We start from the raw sequence: 20,186 nt of genomic DNA, 5'->3' as shown, positions 1-20,186 counted from the left end.
CGTTCTACCAACAACCCATAATCATTTTTTCTTTTCTTTTTTTTTTGAGACAGTCTCAAGCTGTTGCTCTGGGTAGAATGCCGTGGCATCATAGCTCATAGCAATCTTGAACTCTCGGGTTCAAGAGATACTCTTACCTCTATTTTACTATATTTTAGTAGAGACAGGGTCTCGCTCTTGCTCAGGCTGGTCTTGAATCCATGAGTTCAAGCTATCCACCTGCCTTGGCCTCACAGAGTGCTAGGATTATAGGTATGAGCCATTGCACCCAACTTCATTTTCATATATTTTCTTTTTTCTTGAGACAGAGTCTCACTTTGTCACCCTCGGTAGAGTACCAGGTGGGTGTCATAGCTCCAGCAACCTCAAACTCTTGGGCTTAAGTGATTTTCTTGCCTCAGCCTCCCAAGTAGCTGAGACTACAGGCGCCCACCAAAACACCCAACTATTTTTAGAGACAAGATCTGCTCTGGCTCAGCCTGGTCTCGAACCTGTGACCTCAGGCAATCCACCCACCTCGGGCTCCCACAGTACTAGGATTACAAGTTTGAGGCACCCCACCTGGCCCATTTTGATTTTTTAATGTTATACTCATTTTTATCCTTCTTTGCATGTATTTTTATATAGTTGTAATACTAATAAGATCACTCGGAATGAAATTTGTGGATTTTTATACATTGATTTTGTTTGCTTGTTTGTTTACAGGAAAGAAAAAAAATGGTCAAGGAAGCCCAGAGAGAAAAAAGAAAAAATAAAATTCCTAAACACGTGAAAAAAAGAAAGGAGAAGACAGCCAAGGCAAAAAAAGGCAAATAGAATGAGAACTGTCTTATGTACATTTTCCCTCAGTTATTTTTCTTATTTGAACTCTAAGCTGCATCTGGAAGATGGCATACTGATTTTAATCAAATTGTTGTTATGGTACTATGAAGATTGATTCAAGTGCTTTCATGTAATTATGTAAAAAAAAAGTCAGGGCAGCACCTGTGGCTCAAAGGGTTAGGGCGCTGATCCCATATGCTGGAGGTGGCGGGTTCAAACCCAGCCCCAGCCAAAAACTGCAAAAAAAAAAGTCTTAAGCTGGGCAGCACCTGTGGCTCAGTGGGAAGGACGCTGGCCCAATATACCGAGGGTGGCAGGTTTGAACCCGGCCTGGCCAAACTGTAACAAAAAATAGCCGGGCGTTGTGGCAGGTGCCTGTAGTCCCAGCTACTTGGGAGGCTGAGGCAAGAGAATCGCTTAAGCCCAAGAGTTGGAAGTTGCTATGACCTGTAACGCCACAGCACTCTACCAAGGGCAACTCAGTAAAACTGTGTCTCAAAAAAAAAAGTCTTAAGCTATAGTGTCTAGTTCAAGTCACTGATTCTGTCTGGTGTTGCAGAGGATTTATTTAAGGTAATATTTTAATGAAGAACTTTGTACATTTTTATTTTTATATTTTTTCTCCTGCAAATATGTTTTTAGAAGAATCATAAATATTTAAATGTAATGACCATCCATAACCTTTATGTGAGTGTAAAAGGCACTTTGGATGAACTTGGAAAAATTGTTTTTGCTTTCTTTGTGCATGCCAAAAGACCCATCTGAAATTGATTATAAGGCCATTATTTATGTTCAACCGTTTGGCATGGTCATTCATTTATCAAATATTTGAGTATTTTAGGTGCTGGGGATATAGCAGAAAACAGACAAAAATTACTACTTTGGGGTAGTTTACATTGTAATAGGAAGATAAGATTTTAAGCAAAATAAGTAGAAAACACTGTGTCGTCAGATGATAATTAATTCTATGGAGAGAACGCAGAGAAGAGAGAGAGAGAGAAATAATGCAGAGGTAGGGATTGCAATTTAAAAATGGGTTCTGGAGAAGGCCACACTGAAAGGCAGTATTTCAATAAATACTTGAAGAAGGTAAATCATGTGCATATCAAGGGAAGAGCATTATAGGCAAAGCAGACCACAAGGGTAAAAGCCCTGAGGTAGAAGTGTGTTGCCATGTTCAGAAATAGCGGGCTGGGGCATCATAATCATGGGAGAAAGTAGATGAAATCGGATCAGACAGGGTGTGGGAGGGCTTTGAGCAGAGGAATGATATGATGTGATTTCTGTTTTTAAAAGAATCACTCTGGCCTCTGTGGAGAATTGACTTAAGACGCAAGGGTGGAGACCAGTTGGGTGTATTTATTGTAGTATCCTGAGTGAAAGATGTGATAGTCTAAGGTAGGAGCACCAGACGTGAAAAGAAGTGGCTGGATGTGCCAAGGGAAGAGGAGAGGAGTGTGAGAGCAAGAGTTAAGGGTGACTTTAGGGTTTGTGACCTCAGAAGCCGCTGAGATGACTGGAGTTGCCACTTACTTGTGATGGGAACGAATGTGATGGAGCAGGTTTGGAGGGAGGAGACTAAGATGAAATAAAGCTTATATTACAACAAAGCTGAAGTATTGGAAGATATCAGTTTAGTTTTTTAAAAAACTTCTTACATCTTGGCGCCCATAGCACAGTGGTTACAGCACCAGCCACGTACACTGAGGCTGGCAGATTCGAACCTGGCCAGGGCCAACTGCAACAACAACAACAAAAATAGCTGAGTATTGTAGCTGGGATTACAGGACTACTGGGAGGCTGAGGCAAAAGATTCGCTTAAGCCCAGGAGTTTGAGGTTGCTGTAAGCTATGATGCCACAGCACTCTACCAAGGGCAACATAGTGAGACTCTGTCTCAAAAAAAAAATAAATAAATAACTTTTTGTTTTTTTTTTGTGGTTTTTGGCCGGGGCTGGGTTTGAAACCGCCACATCTGGCATATGGGACAGGCGCCGCCAAAAAAAACTTTTTTTTTTTTTTTTTTACCATATACTTTATGTTAAAATGGCTGTTATAACCCTGGCATTTAAAAACGATTTCTATAAATAAACCCCTAGTTTCCACTTAAAACAGAAGCTAGTTCCCACTTACTGGATGGTGGGTTGTTTGAGGGAAGCAAAAACAGACTTAACAATTTCTTACACTTTCAGGGGTGGTTTATCTTCATCTTCTGATTCTTGTTTGTTTTGGTGTGTTTGCATCAAGTGGTCAAGCTCCGCAAAGCTATCTTTTGTTAGATCTAATGCATTTTCTAAATTTGGAATCAATTGTACTTGGCCAGAAGTAGCATTGGCAGGACTAAGGAGGAATTCACTGTCTTTCACATCATTAGTGGGAAAGTCACCTTGTAAAACATGAAAATGTGGTACTATAGGGGGATTCTAACCTGAGAAATGTTTTTCTGATCCCTCTTTTGCTGACGTGGCTATTTCCCCGTTTGGATTCTGGGGCTTAGGGCTGTGGCTGAGTAGTAACCATTACTGGTATTCTTGGCAGACTTGTCTGAAAGTGTATTTTCCTTGTTTTTGTCTTTCTCATCTGTAAGCCTAAACTTAGGAAAACTACTTACAGGGCTCCTTGCTGACTTTGATTGTAGTTGAAGTTTGATGCTTAACATGCTTCGGTGTTAATGGATTATTAGTCGTACAGTTAATTTCCTTATGGAAAGGTGAAGTTTGGGTCTCTTGGCCTAAAGCTAAGGATGTTATTTTGTTCATTGTAGATAGATCTGGTTTTCTATCATATTTTATGGATTTTTCTCATTCCTTAAATTAATGTAGATGTAATTTTCTGTGAGAAATCTTTTTTTTTTTTCTTGTAGAGACAGAGTCTCACTGTACCGCCCTCGGTAGAGTGCCGTGGCATCACACGGCTCACAGCAACCTCTAACTCTTGGGCTTACGCGAATCTCTTGCCTCAGCCTCCCGAGCAGCTGGGACTACAGGCGCCCGCCACAACGCCTGGCTATTTTTTTGTTGCAGTTTGGCCAGGGCTGGGTTTGAACCCGCCACCCTCAGCATATGGGGCCGGCGCCCTACTCACTGAGCCACAGGCGCCGCCCTCTGTGAGAAATCTTGATAAATTTTTTTTTGAAGCACAGAACGACAGCTCTTCCTATGCTGCTGCTGTTCTTACTCTTCCTTTGACAGAGTAGTTTAGGGACAGAACTTTCCTCAGCCTGAAGTGTCACCTTGTGAGTGTGGTCTTAGGTGAAGAAATAGCAGTGGCAGCGGTTCACGTAGGTCTCTGTGTGGTCGAGTAAGATGAATCCGTGGTTCTTGGCTGACATCAAGTTTTCTTCAGGTTTTATCTATAACTTGTCAAAGATGGACTCAAAATATTAAAAAACTTTATAATTTGATAAAGTGTGAGAAGATCTTTTCGCGAGTTGTCTGGTCAATTTCATGAGTAGTACTTGCTGATGGAGGTTTCTTGACTGTGGGCCCATCCTATTTTGTGGCTGTGATTTCAATAACCTTTTGGCTTAGAAAATGAAGAGATAAAAAAAGATTCTTCTAGACCAGCAGTTCTCAACCTGTGGGTCACCAGCAGTTCTCAACCTGTGGGTCGCGGCCCCTTTGTAACAATGAAAACACATCACGGCATTAGAAAGGTTGAGAACCACTGTTCTAGACACTGGTAAAAATTAAATTTAAGGACATCTCAAATGTTGGTCTCTGAATGGTATCTCTAAAAAAAAAAATTCATTTCAAAAATTTGACAAGTTTTTAAATTTTTAGTTGTCTACGCACAATAAAAAAAGACCTTGAACATTCAGAACTTTCCTTTGATTTCTGGGGTTCACTTTTTAATGACTGAAGAGTTAAAAGAACTCACAGCATGAGTAGATTCTCCTCAAGTATAGTTCCCTTGAAGAACTTTGCGACCAAATTGAATGGTAAGGTTTCCAATTCGTGGGCTCATAGACGAGAGCTCTTCACATTCTGCCCCTTCAATTAGTTCCATTATCACGTTCCCTACACCTTGGAGTTTTTTTAACTTTCATGTCCTTTGGGTTCGTGTTACCTTGGACATAAAGGCTTTTATAGATGTTACAGGGGAAACCATAATGTTGGGTATTAAATCATTTTAAGCAAGTCTTTTAAGGAAAAGATTATTCTTGCATCTATGCCCTCCAGAGATCTTAGTGTCAAATGGTGTGGAAGCCTCTGGACTTGAATTTGGAGAATCTAGGTTACATTTGTGGAATTCTTGACTTCACTTTCAGCATTTCTTCCATTCTGCATTACTCCACACATCCTTCTGCCTCGGTTGCTGTCTATCAGGATCATGAGGAGGTAGCCCTGAGCAGCTAGAGCAACCTCACTGTTGCAAAATCTTTTTTCTTTCATTTGAATGGGAAGGGTTTTTTTCTGGGTGTGTGGGCAAAGCTATCTCCAGATCTCTGAGATAGGTTTTCCATTATCTTATATTCATTCTGCTTATGGTTTTGTTCAAAGGCTGATCAACTTTTATCATCTTTTGGTGAACTTTTAACCTTTACAAATTCTGTACAGTGTATAACTATCATGGAGTATATAATTTGGCAATGAAAAATGGTGGTAGGTCCTTTGGGACCAAAACCTTGCTGGAGTCAGGATGTTAGACTGCTAAGCTGGTGAACAAGGGGTCAGAGAATGGGGTGTTAGCAGCCTTCAGTTGCAGTACGGAGAGTTGTCCTTGCTGGGGGTGTCAGGGCACAGCCATAGGTGTGAGAAGCTGCAGTGGGGCAACAGGTAAAGGTACTGAGGCTACAGGGAAGGGCTCAGGCTGGGCTATGGAAGGATTAGCTGCGTTCTGGCAGGCAGGGTTTGAATGTCAGTGACAGAGAAGCTTAAGGTCTTCAGGGAGTGAGAGGAAGTGGGCTGGGAACAGGCAGTAGAGGGGAAGTGAGTGTCTTCCAATGACATAGGGCAGAAGAGGAGAGCCAGAGTTTAGGTGGAGTAAGGAAAGAGAACCCTCAGAAGAGAAGTTGAGGATAAATGGGTTTTTACTGATGTCCGACCATGTGTTTCAGAGGGAGTGTTTCAGGAGTTAGAAAGTAGAAAGAGAGGTCTAGTTATTTATTTTATTTATTTATTTATTATTATTTTTTTTTTTTTGGAGACAGAGTCTCACTCTGGCACACACAGTAGAGAGCTGTGGCATCACAGCTCACAGCAACCCGGGGCTGGGCTCGAACCCACCAACCTCAGTATATGGGGCCGGCGCCATACCCACTGAGCCACAGGCACCGCCTGAGAGTTCTAGTTTTCATTTGACCTCAGGTGTGAGCCCCATTGTGGAACTAGATGCATGCATCCAGTTCTCAGATACAGATCCCATTTAAGTAGGCAAAAATATCTCACCTACCCCCCAAAATATTGAACCTGAATCTATGGCCTCCAGAGGTAACCAGCAGTTGGTAGGGAAGAGGAACACAGAAAGAGGAAAAATGGGCGGTGCCCTTTGGGTAGGGCGCTTAGTGAGTAGGGCACCGACCACATACACCCAGGCTGGCAGGTTGGAACCCAGCCAGGGCCAGCTAAAAACAGCAACTGCAACAACAACAAAAGGCGTTGCGGTGGGCACCTGTAGTCTCAGCTACTTGGAAGGCTGAGGCAAGAGAATCACTTAAGCCCAAGAGTTTGAGGTTGCTGTGAGCTGTAATGCTACAGCACTCTACCCAGGGCGACAGCTTGAGACTCTGTCTCAAAAAAAAAAAAAAAAAGGGGGGCGCCTGTGGCTCAAGGGGCAGCGCGCTAGTCCCATATGCCAGAGGTGGTGGGTTCAAACCCAGCCCCGGCCAAAAAAAACAGGAAAAATGATACTAAGAGGATATAATAACTGAATCTGGAATAGGGGAGATTCCATAAGGAGAAAAAAAGGGAAAGAAAACTATTATAAAAAGCACAAGAGTTTTGAGACCCATATGTCAACACTGTGGACTTCATGTGCATCCTGATTAAATCAATTGTAAAACAATTGGGGTTTTTAATTTTATACAAATAAGGAAAATTTTAAATGGTATAGATATTAGATGATGGAAAGGAATCGTTCATTTTATTGGATATGATAGCGATATTGTGGTTATAGTTTAAAACATTGTGTCCCCTCAGAGTATCTACTGAAGTCTGAATAGCATGTCTGAGGTTGCTTTAAAATACTCCAGCCCTGTCTCTAAAGAAAAGTTAGTGGATGAAACAATACAAACCACAGCTAACATAACGTTAATAACTGCTAAAGCTGGGTGTTGGGTATAAGGGGATTCATTATGCTATTCTTGCTAGTTTTGTATATAACAATTTCTATAATAAAGTATTTTTTTAAAAAATGAGTTAAAGTATATTGAGCACTTAAAATGGCCTCTCACAGAGTAGTGCTGTGTATATCACAGAAGCATCTGTGTACTTATTATTTTATTACTTGTAAGTAACTTTCTTTGCCTCAGAATCAGCCTTCATTAGCTATGTATTCTAGAAAGGTAGATCAAGGCAGAGTTATAATGCCTGCTGGTATTGGCCTAGCTAGATGTTGTTATGCCCTTTTGGATCTGAGATTCACATTCTACTAGTGAGTGCCATCAGAGAATTTGTATATAGAACAAATGGTGATAGAATTTTTAGTTTTGCCAAATCTGATCCTTGTTTTAAAACATAATGTCACCTTCTCTGTGAGACGTATATTCTGACCACTCTTTTAAGTGCCCTGCGTGCCTCATAATCCCTTACTCAGCATTATTTTTCTCTAGCTCTTCTAGCAAACTTAACTCACATGTGGAATTTACTTGCATATGTTGCGTGTCTTCTCTCACCTTCCAGCTTCTCTCTAGAATGTAAGCTCCTCAAGGGGGGCAGGGATTTTCGTCCTGTTTTCATTTTGTATCCCAGCATCTAGAATGGTGCCTGAAACACAGTAAATGCTCAGTAAATAATTAAATGAATAGTATGTTGTGTCTTCTAAACAAAGATGGGATTATTAGATACATTGGGCATGCTGTTCACATTCATAAAAATGAAATGAGGGGTGGCGCCTGTGGCTCAAAGGAGTAGGGCACCGGCCCCATATGTGGGAGGTGGTGGGTTCAAACCCAGCCCCAGCCAAAAAAAAAACTGAAATGAGGAGTTGATGTGAGTACACTGGCACCAGTCATCCTGCCCCCTGTGACCCATGGGGCATGGTTTCAGGGGATAGCCTGAGTCAGGTCTGTGGGCCAGAGTGCTGCACCCTACCACAGAACCTGTTTTGTCATCAATCCTTGACATGGAGCACATTTTAAAGTAGACTAAGATGATAGAATAATATTGTTTTGATCTTGACCACGTGAAACCATTGAGAATAAGTGGATTGCCTAATCCTAAACCATCACAATATCGTGAGAAATTGGGAAGCTTATATTCACACGTTGCCATTGCTTCTCAAATTTGAAGATAGATAGATATATGTCTCACTGTGTTGCCCCAGGTTAGAGGGCTATGGCGTCACAGCTCACAGCAACCTCAAATTCCTGGGCTCAAGTAATCCTCTTGCCTCTGCCTCCCAGGTAACTGGGACCATAGGTACTTTCCACAAGGCCCGACAGATTTTTCTATTTTTAGTAGAGATGGGGTCTTGCTTTTTGCTCAAGTTGGAAATTTAAAGATATATTAAACAAGACCTCTGCTAGCTTGAGAAGCCAACAAATTCCCAGTGACACACTGTCATGATCCTTTCCTTCAACAGAGCATAAAGTGTAATAGTCCCTCAGCCCTGGGGCATTAGTGTGATTGTTAGTAGGTAGTCTTGCCCAATCTCAATGTTCTGTTTTGTTTTAAATGATAGCAGTATTGACAGCAATGTCGGGAGGCTGTCTCCTGCTGTCTCCACATGTAAACATTATGAAGACTAGCTCAAGGGAGATGGGGTCACTGACTTTAACCCAAGATTCCATCTCAGCTGTTACTAGTAACCCGGTGTGGAACTGGATAAGGCATTTTCCTTTGGGAGAAATTGAGGAAATCATCCAATTTGATTTAAATGGCCATACAATTTTTCTTTAAAATTCTGTTATTTAGGGTGGTGCCTGTGGCTCAATGAGTAGGGCACCGGCCTCATATACTGAAGGTGGTGGGTTCAAACCCGGCCCCAGCCAAACTGCAACAAAAAAATAGGTGTTGTGGCGGGTGCCTGTAGTCCCAGCTACTCGGGAGGCTGAAGCAAGAGAATCACCTAAGCCCAAGTGCTGGAGGTTGCTGTGAGCTGTGACGCCACGGCACTTTACCGAGGGTGACAAAATGAGACTCTGTCTCAAAAAAAAAAAAAAAAAAAAGGGCAGCGCCTGTGGCTAAAGGAGTAGAGCACCGGTCCCATATGCCGGAGGTGGCGGGTTCAAACCTAGCCCCAGCCAAAACCACACACACACACACAAAAAAAAAAAAAAAAATTGGGCGGCGCCTGTGGCTCAGTCGGTAGGACGCAGGGCGCCGGCCCCATATACCGAGGGTGGCCGGATCAAACCCGGCCCCGGCCAAACTGCAACCAAAAAATAGCCAGGCGTTGTGGCGGGCGCCTGTAGTCCCAGCTACTCAGGAGGCTGAGGCAAGAGAATCGCTTGGGCCCAGGAGTTGGAGGTTGCTGTGAGCTGTGTGAGGCCACGGCACCCTACCAAGGGCCATAAAAGTGAGACTCTGTCTCTACAAAAAAAAAAAAAAAATTCTGTTATTTAGGGCAGCGCCTGTGGCTCAAAGGAGTAGGGTGCTGGCCCCATATACCTGAGGTGTTGGGGGTTGTTTGAACCAGATGTTCAAACCCAGCCCTGACTAAAAACTGCAAAAAAAAAAAAAATCTGTTATTTAAAAAGTGTATTAGGCTGGGCACAGTGGCTCATGCCTGTAATCCTACCTACCACTGTGGGAGGCTGAGGCAGGTAGATTGCCTGAGCTCACAGGTTCGAGACCAACCTGAGCCAGAGCAGTACTTCATCTCTAAAAATAGCCGGCATTGTGGTGGGTACCTGTAGTCCCAGCCACCTGGGAGGCTGAGGCAAGAGAATCACTTGAGGCCAGGAGTTTGAGGTTGGCTGTGAGTTATGATGCCATGGCACTCTACCAAAGGCAACAAAGTGAGACTGTCTCCAAAAAAAAAGTCTAAGAGAGCAAAAGTCCATGATTTAGAAAAAGACTTCAAATATCAGGGGCAAGATTGGAATTATTAATGTCTCTTTAAAAAGCCTTTTTTATTAAAAATAAATGTATTTAAAGTGCCACAAGTCAGGTTTGCTTTGTAATTGAATCACACATAAGGCAACTTTTAATTCTACTGTTTTAATTTTGTGGTAGGAATTCTGTTCACTATCCTTGCAATGATTTTTCCTCCTCTAGAGGGAGGTGTGCTCTTGAGTTCTGATTATTAACTATTCTTTGAGTAAGGTGGATAGGCTGCTGAGCGCCAGAACTGTAGACTGCATGGGACATGCATTCCGCTTGCAGAAGGATCACATTGACTGATCCTGATGGGCTCATGTTCGGTAGCTGATTTTTAATCCTTATTAAAGGATTTGGGAAAACTAACTCCTCAACATTTTCCAGAGGTTATTGTTATCTAATCAGGAGTTATTTTGCTTTAAAATAATACACAGGGAGTGGAGTTCAATCTTTCTCCCCCACTGCAAGACCCTAATGGTTAATAAATAATAAAATGACCACAAAAATACAAATACTTTATTAAAAGAATAAGAACAAAAATAGACTTGAAAGTGGCCTTAGACTGCAAGTTTGACAATGCTGTTAACTTGCTAAGACTCATTTCATCTTTCAGGGCTTCACTTTCTTCATCTATCAAATGGTTATATTGAACTGATAAAAGTCTCTGATAGTTCTAGAGCTGCTAGAATGGGAGCCCGTAGCCACATGGGACTACCAAACACTTGTAGCGTTGCTAGTCTGGATTAGAAGTGTAACATACCCACTGGATTTGAAGACAGTATAAAAGTAAAATTTTTGAACATTGAGTCATGTTGAGATTATAATATTTTGCATATTTGGGGTCAAATAACATGTCAACATTAATTTCACCAATTTTTACTTTTTTCTATGTATGATACGTACAATAGAATAAAATACAAAGGAAGGAATAGGCAAGCTATTCCTTCTGTCTACGCCAATATTTTTTTTTTTTTTGAGACAGTCTTACTTTGTAGCCTTGGTAGAATGCCCTGGCATCATAGCTCATGGCAACCTCAAATTCTTGGGCTCAAGCAATTCTCTTGCCTCAGCCTCCTGAGCCGGGACTATAGGCACCCACCACAACACCCAGGCTATTTTTAGAGACAGGATCTCACCCTTGCTCAGGCTGGTCTCAAACCTGTTAGCTCAGCAATCCACCCGCCTCAGCCTCCCAGAGCACTAGGATTTATTTCTTTCTTCTTTTTTTTTTTTTTTCCCTCATTGTTGACCAAACCACTTTAATTTGTAACTTTAACGTACAACCCGAAGTCCGTAGTATCTTGAAATTCTTACCTGGCTCTTGCAGAGTCAAGTCTACACTTTTAGTTTTCATCATTAGAGGGATACCTAATTCTTCCTCTGTCCACTGGGAAGGATCTGGATATGGAAAGTGACCCAACACAGCATCTGAGTCATGCCAAAAGTGCCAGAGAATCCAGAACCACATGGTAGTGCTGAAGATCTCACTCAGGACCGCCTGGTACCCGGTCAGCTGAGGAAACTGTCTATACTGGGCCTCAATATGCACACCACCTCCAGCATGGCGGACTCCACCTCCTCTAGCCGCTGGCTGGCGGCAGCCTCTGAAGAGGCGGCCTGCAACGCGAATGAACAGTGCCAGGAGAGCCACAGCTGACATGCTTGCCAGTGTCCCAACCGCCATCCCATAGGATTTCTTTTTTAATTTCATATTCAGGAATATTAATTCTTCCTGAAGAACAAAAGTAACAAAAAGGTAAAATTGCCATTTCAATTAGTTTAAATGCAGAATATACAGTATATGTAGGACAATGGGGCTTCTTTTTTTTTTTTTTTTGTAGAGACACAGTCTCACTTTATGGCCCTCGGTAGAGTGCCGTGGCGTCACACAGCTCACAGCAACCTCCAACTCCTGGGCTTAAGCGATTCTCTTGCCTCAGCCTCCCGAGTAGCTGGGACTACAGGCGCCCGCCACAACGCCCGGCTATTTTTTGGTTGCAGTTTGGCCGGGGCCAGGTTTGAACCCGCCACCCTCAGTATATGGGGCTGGCGCCCTACCGACTGAGCCACAGGCACCGCCCGACAATGGGGCTTCTTAAAAATAAAGGAAACATAAAATACCCGTTTTTTCCAGCAATATTTTGTTAGTTGCTCCTCATGCTTCTACTCAGTAGATGGAAGAATCTCACCCCAAATTCCCTTCTATTCTACTTCCAGGCATGAGGTTTCTTTCAAATCTCTTGTTTTCCCTTGGGGGGGAGGGGAGGGAGATGAATCCATGTGAATTTTTCATTCCACTTTATAATGAATTCTTGTTAAATTTTTTTGAAATTTTAACTTTCCATGAAGTAATTTTGGTGCTCCAGTAAGTTGTTCACTGCCTTTAACCTGTGGCTTTCTTGTGGCACATCAGGACTATCATAATTGTTTTTTTTTTTATTTTTTTGTTTTCTTCGAGACACAGTTTCACTCTGTTGCCCTGGCTAGAGGACAATGGCATGATCATAGCCCACTGCAACCATAATAAACTCCTGGGCTGAAGTGAGCTCCCTGCCTCAACCTCACTACAGGTGCACGCCACCACTCCCAGCTAATTTTTTTTAGATTTAGTAGTGATGGGTCTTGCCCTTGCTCAGGCTGGTCTCAAACTCCTGACCTCAAGCAATCCTCCTGCCTCAGCCTCCCAAAATGCTAGGATTATAGACTGAGCAACCTTGCCTGGCCCTCATAATTGTATTGCCAACAAATGGCATTAATCCTCCCCTAAGATTCACTGTGGTGTTATTTCATTTCTTCTTACCCTTTCCCAAAATAAGAGTTAAGTGTTCTTTAACAAACAGGATTATTTGGAACTTAAAAACAGTACTCCAGAGCAAAGTGGTCTTAAAGTTCCTAGCACAGCCCTTAGAGAAGGAGGGAAGGATCACTGTGGAAATGACCTTCACCTTTAATGCTCAGTTGTTGGAAATATGCTCTCAAGAGCACATGAGGGCTTTTATCTCCACTGGAGGTGATTCACACTAAATTGTAAATGGCTTCTTTCCAGGGCAGGCAGTGGAAGGGGGTGTGGTGTGAGTGAAGTAAAGAGAAGCCCAGAAAGGAGAGAAAGGGTGTGGTCCCCAAGCCAAACTTACTGACTTTGCAGTTTTACCTGGGCCAACCCTGCCCTGGCCTAAAACAGCAGCAGGAGCTCGCTTGCTGTCAAGCCCTCCCCAGCTCCTTAGGAAGCCACTCCCTAGTCTGGACGTGGGACCTCTGTGTGCCATGGTGGAACTGGCACTGGAGTTGGATGAGCTGGCCACCCAGTTAGGTGAAGGTCCTGGCTTAAAGGGCAGGACTGTGGGGTAGGGGCTGTGACATCACCTGAGCGTTCAGCCCAGAGTGTTCCCCTGGCGCCTAAGCCAAGTGGTAATTAATTAGGACTCTGAAGGACAGCCACAGTCTTAGTGGTGTTGTTTTCAGAGCCTCTGTTTGCTTTGTTCTGTTTGTTTGGTGTAAAGTAGAAAGCTGTGAGCTCCATGGATGGCGCCTGTGGCTCAGTGAGTAGGGCGCCGGCCCCATATGCCGAGGGTGGCGGGTTCAAACCCAGCCCCGGCCAAACTGCAACAACAACAACAAAAAAAATAGCCGGGCGTTTGGCGGGCGCCTGTAGTCCCAGCTGCTCGGGAGGCTGAGGCAGGAGAATCGCGTAAGCGTAAGAGTTAGAGGTTGCTGTGAGCCGTGTGACGCCACGGCACTCTACCCGAGGGCGGTACAGTGAGACTCTGTCTCTACAAAAAAAAAAAAAAAAGAAAGAAAGCTGTGAGCTCCTGCCTTGTTGGGAAGCCCAGCTCTGGTTAGCTTCCTCCTTCTTGTGGCAGCTTTGTGGCTGCTTCTCATTTCTGAACGAGCACTCCTCCTGCTTGCTGCCTGTGGTCAGTGCCTCCAGGGAAGAAGCAGCAAGCAGTCCTGGGGCATTCGCTAGATCGCTCTCCCAGCATCTCTCTAAAATGAGTCTTTGGGATGGACTTCTGTGCCCCTGCCTCGGAGTCTGGAGATGGAGAACAAAGAGTAAATTCTCTGGCACAGGGAGAGGCAAAGTTTGCACAGGTGTCCCAAAGACAAAAATCCAGCTCTCTTACTGGATGGGCCTCCTGCAGACAAGGAGTGTAAACAGCCAGTGCTTGCAGATGTTAAGAGGGAGTGGAAATTACACACCAGCCTCTCCCAACTTGGGGTGCCCCTAGGAGGGTGGTGAGGACTGGGTAACTCTTGGGTGTGGTGCTCTGGCCTTCTCGGGCTGCTCTTCTTTGTGACCCTTCTTGAGATCACTCCTCCAAGCCAGCTGAGGAAGGTCGGAAGGTCCAGGCCCCTGGGGGAGACCTGAGGCACCTCTTGGCCTAGCCCATTTGGTTGTTCCCCACCTTAGGGGCAAAACACTCCTATAATCTATGCTCCAGACATGAAAATGGGATCTACTTTATGATAGCCAGTTAGGACTTTTCACTGTGACACACTATTCTAAGAACATGATTGGAAATTGGAAAGTGGTGCCTGTGACCATGACTGCCATCATCTTGCCCTAGTCCTGAAGTCCATGGTCTGTCCCTCTCTAGAAGTGGCCAGTGCCACTCTGGAGCTATCTCCTACACCCCACAGGCTACCGAGCTGTCAAGGCCTTTTGGCTTCCCATGAGTCTATTCTGATTTTTTTTTAGGTAGATAATGTGAACAGAAGAATTAAATACCACCCAGTTAATTATCTCTCTCCTTCCTTGGGCTCTAATTTATGTACCTTTTATGGGCCTTTTTTTTAAGACTTTCACTCTCTCACCTTGGGTAGAGTGCCATGGCATCATCATAACTCACAGCAACCTCGAACTCTTGGGCTCAAGCAATCCTCTTGCCTCAGCCTCCTGAGTAGCGGGGACTATAGGCGCCCACCACAATACCTAGTTAGCTTTTCTATTTTTGGTAGAAATGGGGTCATGCTCTTACTCAGGGTGGTCTCAAACTCCTGAGCTCAAGTAGTCCCCCTACCCAACCTCCCAGAGTGCTAGGATTACAGGCATGAACCACTATGCTCAACTTCATGCAATATTCTTTTTTTTTTTGAGACAGAGTCTCAAACTGTCGCCCTGGGTAGAATGCCATGGCATCACAACTCACAGCAACCTTCAACTCTTTGGGCTCAAGCCATTCTCTTGCCTCAGCTTCCCAAGTAGCTGGGATTACAGGTGCCCGCCACAACGCCCAGCTATCTTTTGGTTGTAGTTGTCATTGTTGTCTGGCAGCCCAGGCCAGATTTGAACCTGCCAGCTCCGGTGTATGTGGCTGGCACCTTAGCCGCTTGAGCCACAGGTGCCTCATGCAATATATACATATATATATATATATATATATATTTTTTTTTTTTTTTTTTTGGCCAGGGCTGGGTTTGAACCTGCCATCTCCAGTTTATGGGGCCGGCGCCCTACTCCTTTGAGCCAGAGGCACCACCCTCATGCTATATATATATATATATATTTTTTTTTTTTTTTTGAGACAGAGCCTCAAGCTATTCCCCTGGGTAGAGTGCTGTGGCATCACAGCTCACAGCAACCTCCAACTCCTGGGCTCAAGCAAGTCTCCTGTCTCCGCATCCCAAGTTGCTGGGACTACAGGCGCCTGCCACAACACCCAGCTATTTTTTGGTTGCAGCCATCATTGTTATTTGGCGGGCCTGGGCTGGATTCGAACCCACCAGCTCAGATGTATGTGGCTGGCGCCTTAGCCACTTGAGCCACATGTGCCCAGCCAACTCATGCAATATTCTTTTTTTTTTTAGAGACAGAGTCTTACTTTGTCACCCTTGGTAGATTGTTATGGCGTCACAGCTCACAGCAATCTCCAGCTCTTGGACTTAGGCAATTCTCCTGCCTCAGCCTCCCAAGTAGCTGGGACCACAGGCACCTGCCACAACGCCCGGCTATTTTTTTTTTTTTATTGCAGTTTGGCCGGGGCTGGGTTTGAACCCACCACCCTCGGTATATGGGGCCGGCTCCCTACTCACTGAGCCACAGGTGCTACCCTCATGCAATATTCTTAAAGAGACTTTTACTACATGGAGTCTGGTTGGGAGCCAGGAGTAGATGTTTTACAATTGTCATAGATGGCTTACGTTCTTTTCCTAATATGCATCTTCTCACCAAACTAAAGATAACTCCTCCCATCCAGCAAATAGAAAGTTGATGAAAATCAATAATAGTCATATAGTTCATTCACTTGTATTTTTTAAAATTTATTTACTGATTTCAAAACAAAGTCTTACTCTGTAACCCAGGCTAGAGTGCCATGGCCTCAGCCTAGCTCACAGCAACCTCAAACTCTTGGGCTCAAGCCAATCCTCTTGCCTCAGTCTCCCAAGTAGCTGGGACCACAGGAAGCCTGGCTGGTTTTTCTGTTTTTAGTAGAGACGGGCTCTTGCTTTTGCTCAGGCAAGTCCCACCTCAGTCTCCTGGATTCACTGTATTTTATGAGAATCAAATATTACGTGAAGCCCATCAACAGTACACTATTGGGAATATACAGGGTTATATGTTATCTCCTATCCTTCATATTGCTGTTTGCTTGTGAAATCTCACACACACACACACACACACACACACACACACACACACACTCATACATACACCAAGCAATTTGGAAGTAATATAAGGCTTATATACTAAATCGTGTGGCCACAGACAGAGAAGGGAGCAAACTGCATGGATTGGAGCGGCTGGGTAGGACTGGTAGACTGGAGCCTGATTGAGGGGTGGGATGTTTGGGGGAGGAGTAGGAAGGTGGAAAGCGCAGCTATGTGGCACAGATGGAGCCCAGGGAAGCTGCTCTGCTTGGAGGGAAAGTGTAGCCATGGGTGTGCTTTTGTTTGCATGTAACAGTAACCCCCACAAGAGGACAGACATTTTCTTTATGTGACAACTGGTTCCGTGTGGAGCCCCATCAAACAGAATGGCCTATGGCCGTGGTAACAGAACAGGTCCTGCGGGCCTCTGCTATGCCCAGCATTTACCCTTTGGTGATGAAGCAGAGGAGGTCTAGCAAATACCAGGGGCAGAAAGAGGAGCTAGGGTGATAGAGGAAGTCCAGGATGGCAACTATTAACAGGGCAGCACAAAAATATGTCAATATAGGGCGGCACCTGTGGCTCAAGGGAGTAGGTCACTGGCCCCATATGCTGGAGGTGGTGGGTTCAGGCCCAGCCCCTGCCAAAAACTGCCACAAAAAAATTTTTTTTAAAGTTAATATATGAACAACCAATATGGCTGGACCTGTGTGTATCTGCCAAATATGAGCCCCAAACAAAGCAAATGTATCATTACCATATACTGGAAGGTAAGAGGTAGGACCATTCTGGGTGGTTAATTTAGCTGTCTGGGGACCTGTACAGTCTCTAAAACTTGGTGAAGTCTTCAGCCATAACTTATTCCATTTACAAAGATAAATTTTAATCCAACTATCCTTTTAAACTAATGAATTTTATTTGTCTCCGCTAAAATTTTAAAATCAGGGCAGCACCTGTGACTCAAGGAGTAGGGCGCCGGCCCCATGTACTGGAATTGGTGAGTTCAAAACCCTGCACTGGCCAAAAAACTGCAAAATAAATAAATAAATAAAATTTAAAAATCAAAGCTATAAAATCTTTATGTTTATATTAAAATATATGTTTACTGGCTCAGTGCCTGCAGCTCAGCGGCTTGGGCACCAGCTACATACGCCAGAGCTGGTGGGTTCAAATCCAGCCTGGGCCTGCCAAACAATGACAACTACACCCATAAAATAGGCATTGTGGTAGGCTCCTGTAGTCCCAGCTACTTGAGAAGGTGAGGCAAGAGAATCACTTAAGCCCAAGAGTTTGAGATTGCTGTGAGCTGTGACGCCAAGGCACTCTACCGAGGGCCACAAAGTGAGATTCTGTCTCAAAAAAAAAAAAAATAGTTTTATGAACTTAAAACATCTAATTAGAGATAGCCTAGCCCTGTCTGACCAGGAAGAGCCAGGCAAAATGTTTGAATTAAATTTTGAAGATTTTTTTTTTTTTTGAGACAGAGTCTCAAGCTGTCTGTTGCCCTGGGAAGAGTGCTGTGGCATCACAGCTCACAGCAACCTCCAACTAGGGTTCAACCGACCTTCTTTTTTTTCTATTTTTAGAAGAGACTCAGGCTGGTCTTGAGCTCAACAATCCACCCGCCTCGGCCTCCCAGAGTGCTAGGATTACAGGCATGAGCCAACCACACCTAGCTAGTCTACATTTATATATTTAGAAGTACTTTGAGATACCAAGCCAGGAGGTTTGCGTGAGGCTAGGAATTCAAGAGCAGCCTGGGCAACATAGTGAGTCCTCATCTCTACATAAAATTTTAAACATTAGTCAGGCGTGGTAGCATATACCTATAGTCTGAGCACCTCAGGAGGCTGAGGCAGGAGGATCACTTGAGCCCAGGAGTTTGAATTACAGTGAGCTCTGATGATGCCACTGCATAATAGCCTGGGTAACACAGCAAAAAAATTAAAAAATGTTTAAAATCTCTCTATATACATACTTGTATATATATAAGCTAAATAGCTGTAAAAAGTTAGAACAAAACTAAAAATAATTTATGAGTTTTAAAAAATTATCAAATTATATTTAATATGGTCAAATGGATTAAAATCAAATAGATATACTTACAAATTTTATTAAATTTAACTTTAGCATTAATCATTTATTGTACAAAGGTTAGAATGCACAGTGGCTTACCTCTTAATCTTAGCACTCTAGGAAGCTGAGGCAGGAGGATCCTTTGAGCTCAGGAGTTCAAGATCAGCCTGAGCAAGAGCAAGACCCTCGTCTCTACTAAAAGGAGAAAAATCAGCTGGGCGTGGTGGTATGCACCTGTAATCCTAGCTACTTGGGAAGCTGAGGCAGGAGGATCATTTGAGCCCAGGAGTATGAGATTGCTGTGAGCTGGGCTGACACCATGGGACATACAGTTTGGGCAAAAAATGAAATTCTGTCTCAAGAAAGATAAACTTTGATTTTCTCTTTTAAACAAAAGTTTTGTATAATATTAATAAGAAGTAGTAAAAAACTTAGGCCGAGTGAGGTGGCTCACACCTGTAATCCTAGCACTCTGGGAGACCAAGGCAGGTGGATTGCTTGAGCTCAGAAGTTCAAGACCAGCCTGAGCAACAGTGAGATCCCATCTCTACGAAAAATGAAAAATTGGCAGCGACCGTAGCTCAGTGGGTAGAGTGCCAGCCACATACACCGAGGCTGGCAGGCCCGAACCTGGCCTGGGCCAGCTAAAACAAGAATGACAGCTGCAACAAAAAAATAACTGGGTGTTGTAGCAGATACCTGTAGTCCCAGATACTTGGGAGGCTGAGGCAAGAGAATTGCTTAAGCCCAAGAATCTGAGGTTGCTGTGAGCTGTGATGCCACGGCATTCTACCCAGGCAATAGCTTGAGACTCTGTCTTAAAATAAATAAATAAATAAAATAAAATAAAATAAAAATGAAAAACTGAGGAAAAAGCATTACTTGAGCCCAAGAGTTCGAGGTTACTGTAAGTTGTGATGCCATGGCTGAGGGTGACTTAGTGAGACTCTGTTTCAAATAAATAAATAAATAAATAAAAACAGAAAAACTGAAGCCAGTAGATGATCTAATATACCTCCACATAAGAGAAAAATTCAATTCAAGTTGGGAGGAGAGGGACCATGGGAGGGGGAGCCACCACACCTGGCTAGTCTATATTTTTATAGACTAGCCAAGGGGTGAACTGGACATCTTAGAAGTGATTGTCTTGCCCAGATAGAAGGTGAGGAGTAGAGAAGGGACCTTTGAGGCAAGTAGCTCAGTGAAAACAGGAATGGGAGAATGTGGTAGGGTCAGAAAACTGGCAGAGGGAGGGGATTGCTGTGCTCTCACTTAATGGGCATAATGTAAGGGTATGTGGTAAACATTGTAACCTACTTGTTTATACTCTCACATTTATCTGAAAAAAATAAAAATAGAAAAACTAGTTGGCATGGTGCTGAGTGCCTATAGTCCCAGCTACTTGGAAGGCTGAGGCAGGAGGATCACTTAAGCCCAAGAATTTTGAAGTTGCTATGAGCTATGACAATGCACCAGCACTCTACCCAGGGTAATTGCAAGA

At 43.7% G+C, this 20,186-nt stretch overlaps 2 protein-coding genes across 2 annotated transcripts in view; one reads left to right on the top strand and one right to left on the bottom strand.

Annotated features, from left to right (window-relative positions):
- RIOK1 (RIO kinase 1) overlaps positions 1 to 7,775 on the top strand; it is a 39,956-nt gene extending 32,181 nt beyond the window's left edge. Inside the window, exon 17 of the mRNA XM_053601049.1 lies at positions 706 to 7,775. Within this exon, the coding sequence (XP_053457024.1) occupies positions 706 to 816 (111 nt within the window). The 3' untranslated portion in view covers positions 817 to 7,775. The remainder of the gene's footprint in view (positions 1 to 705) is intronic.
- Positions 3,002 to 11,684, bottom strand: LOC128594743 (NADH dehydrogenase [ubiquinone] 1 beta subcomplex subunit 2, mitochondrial-like). Its single transcript, XM_053603634.1, has 2 exons — positions 11,339 to 11,684; positions 3,002 to 3,207 (listed from the first exon to the last, which is right to left on the bottom strand). Exons 1-2 carry the CDS (start codon positions 11,682 to 11,684, stop codon positions 3,002 to 3,004), a joined length of 552 nt encoding a protein of 183 aa, XP_053459609.1.
- Positions 11,685 to 20,186: the final 8,502 nt, after the last annotated feature.

Source organism: Nycticebus coucang, chromosome 9, assembly GCF_027406575.1.
Source record: "Nycticebus coucang isolate mNycCou1 chromosome 9, mNycCou1.pri, whole genome shotgun sequence".
Lineage (NCBI taxonomy): Eukaryota > Metazoa > Chordata > Mammalia > Primates > Lorisidae > Nycticebus > Nycticebus coucang.
The sequence above is the reverse complement of the archived record's forward strand: the minus strand, read 5'-3'. Positions and strand labels throughout refer to the sequence as shown.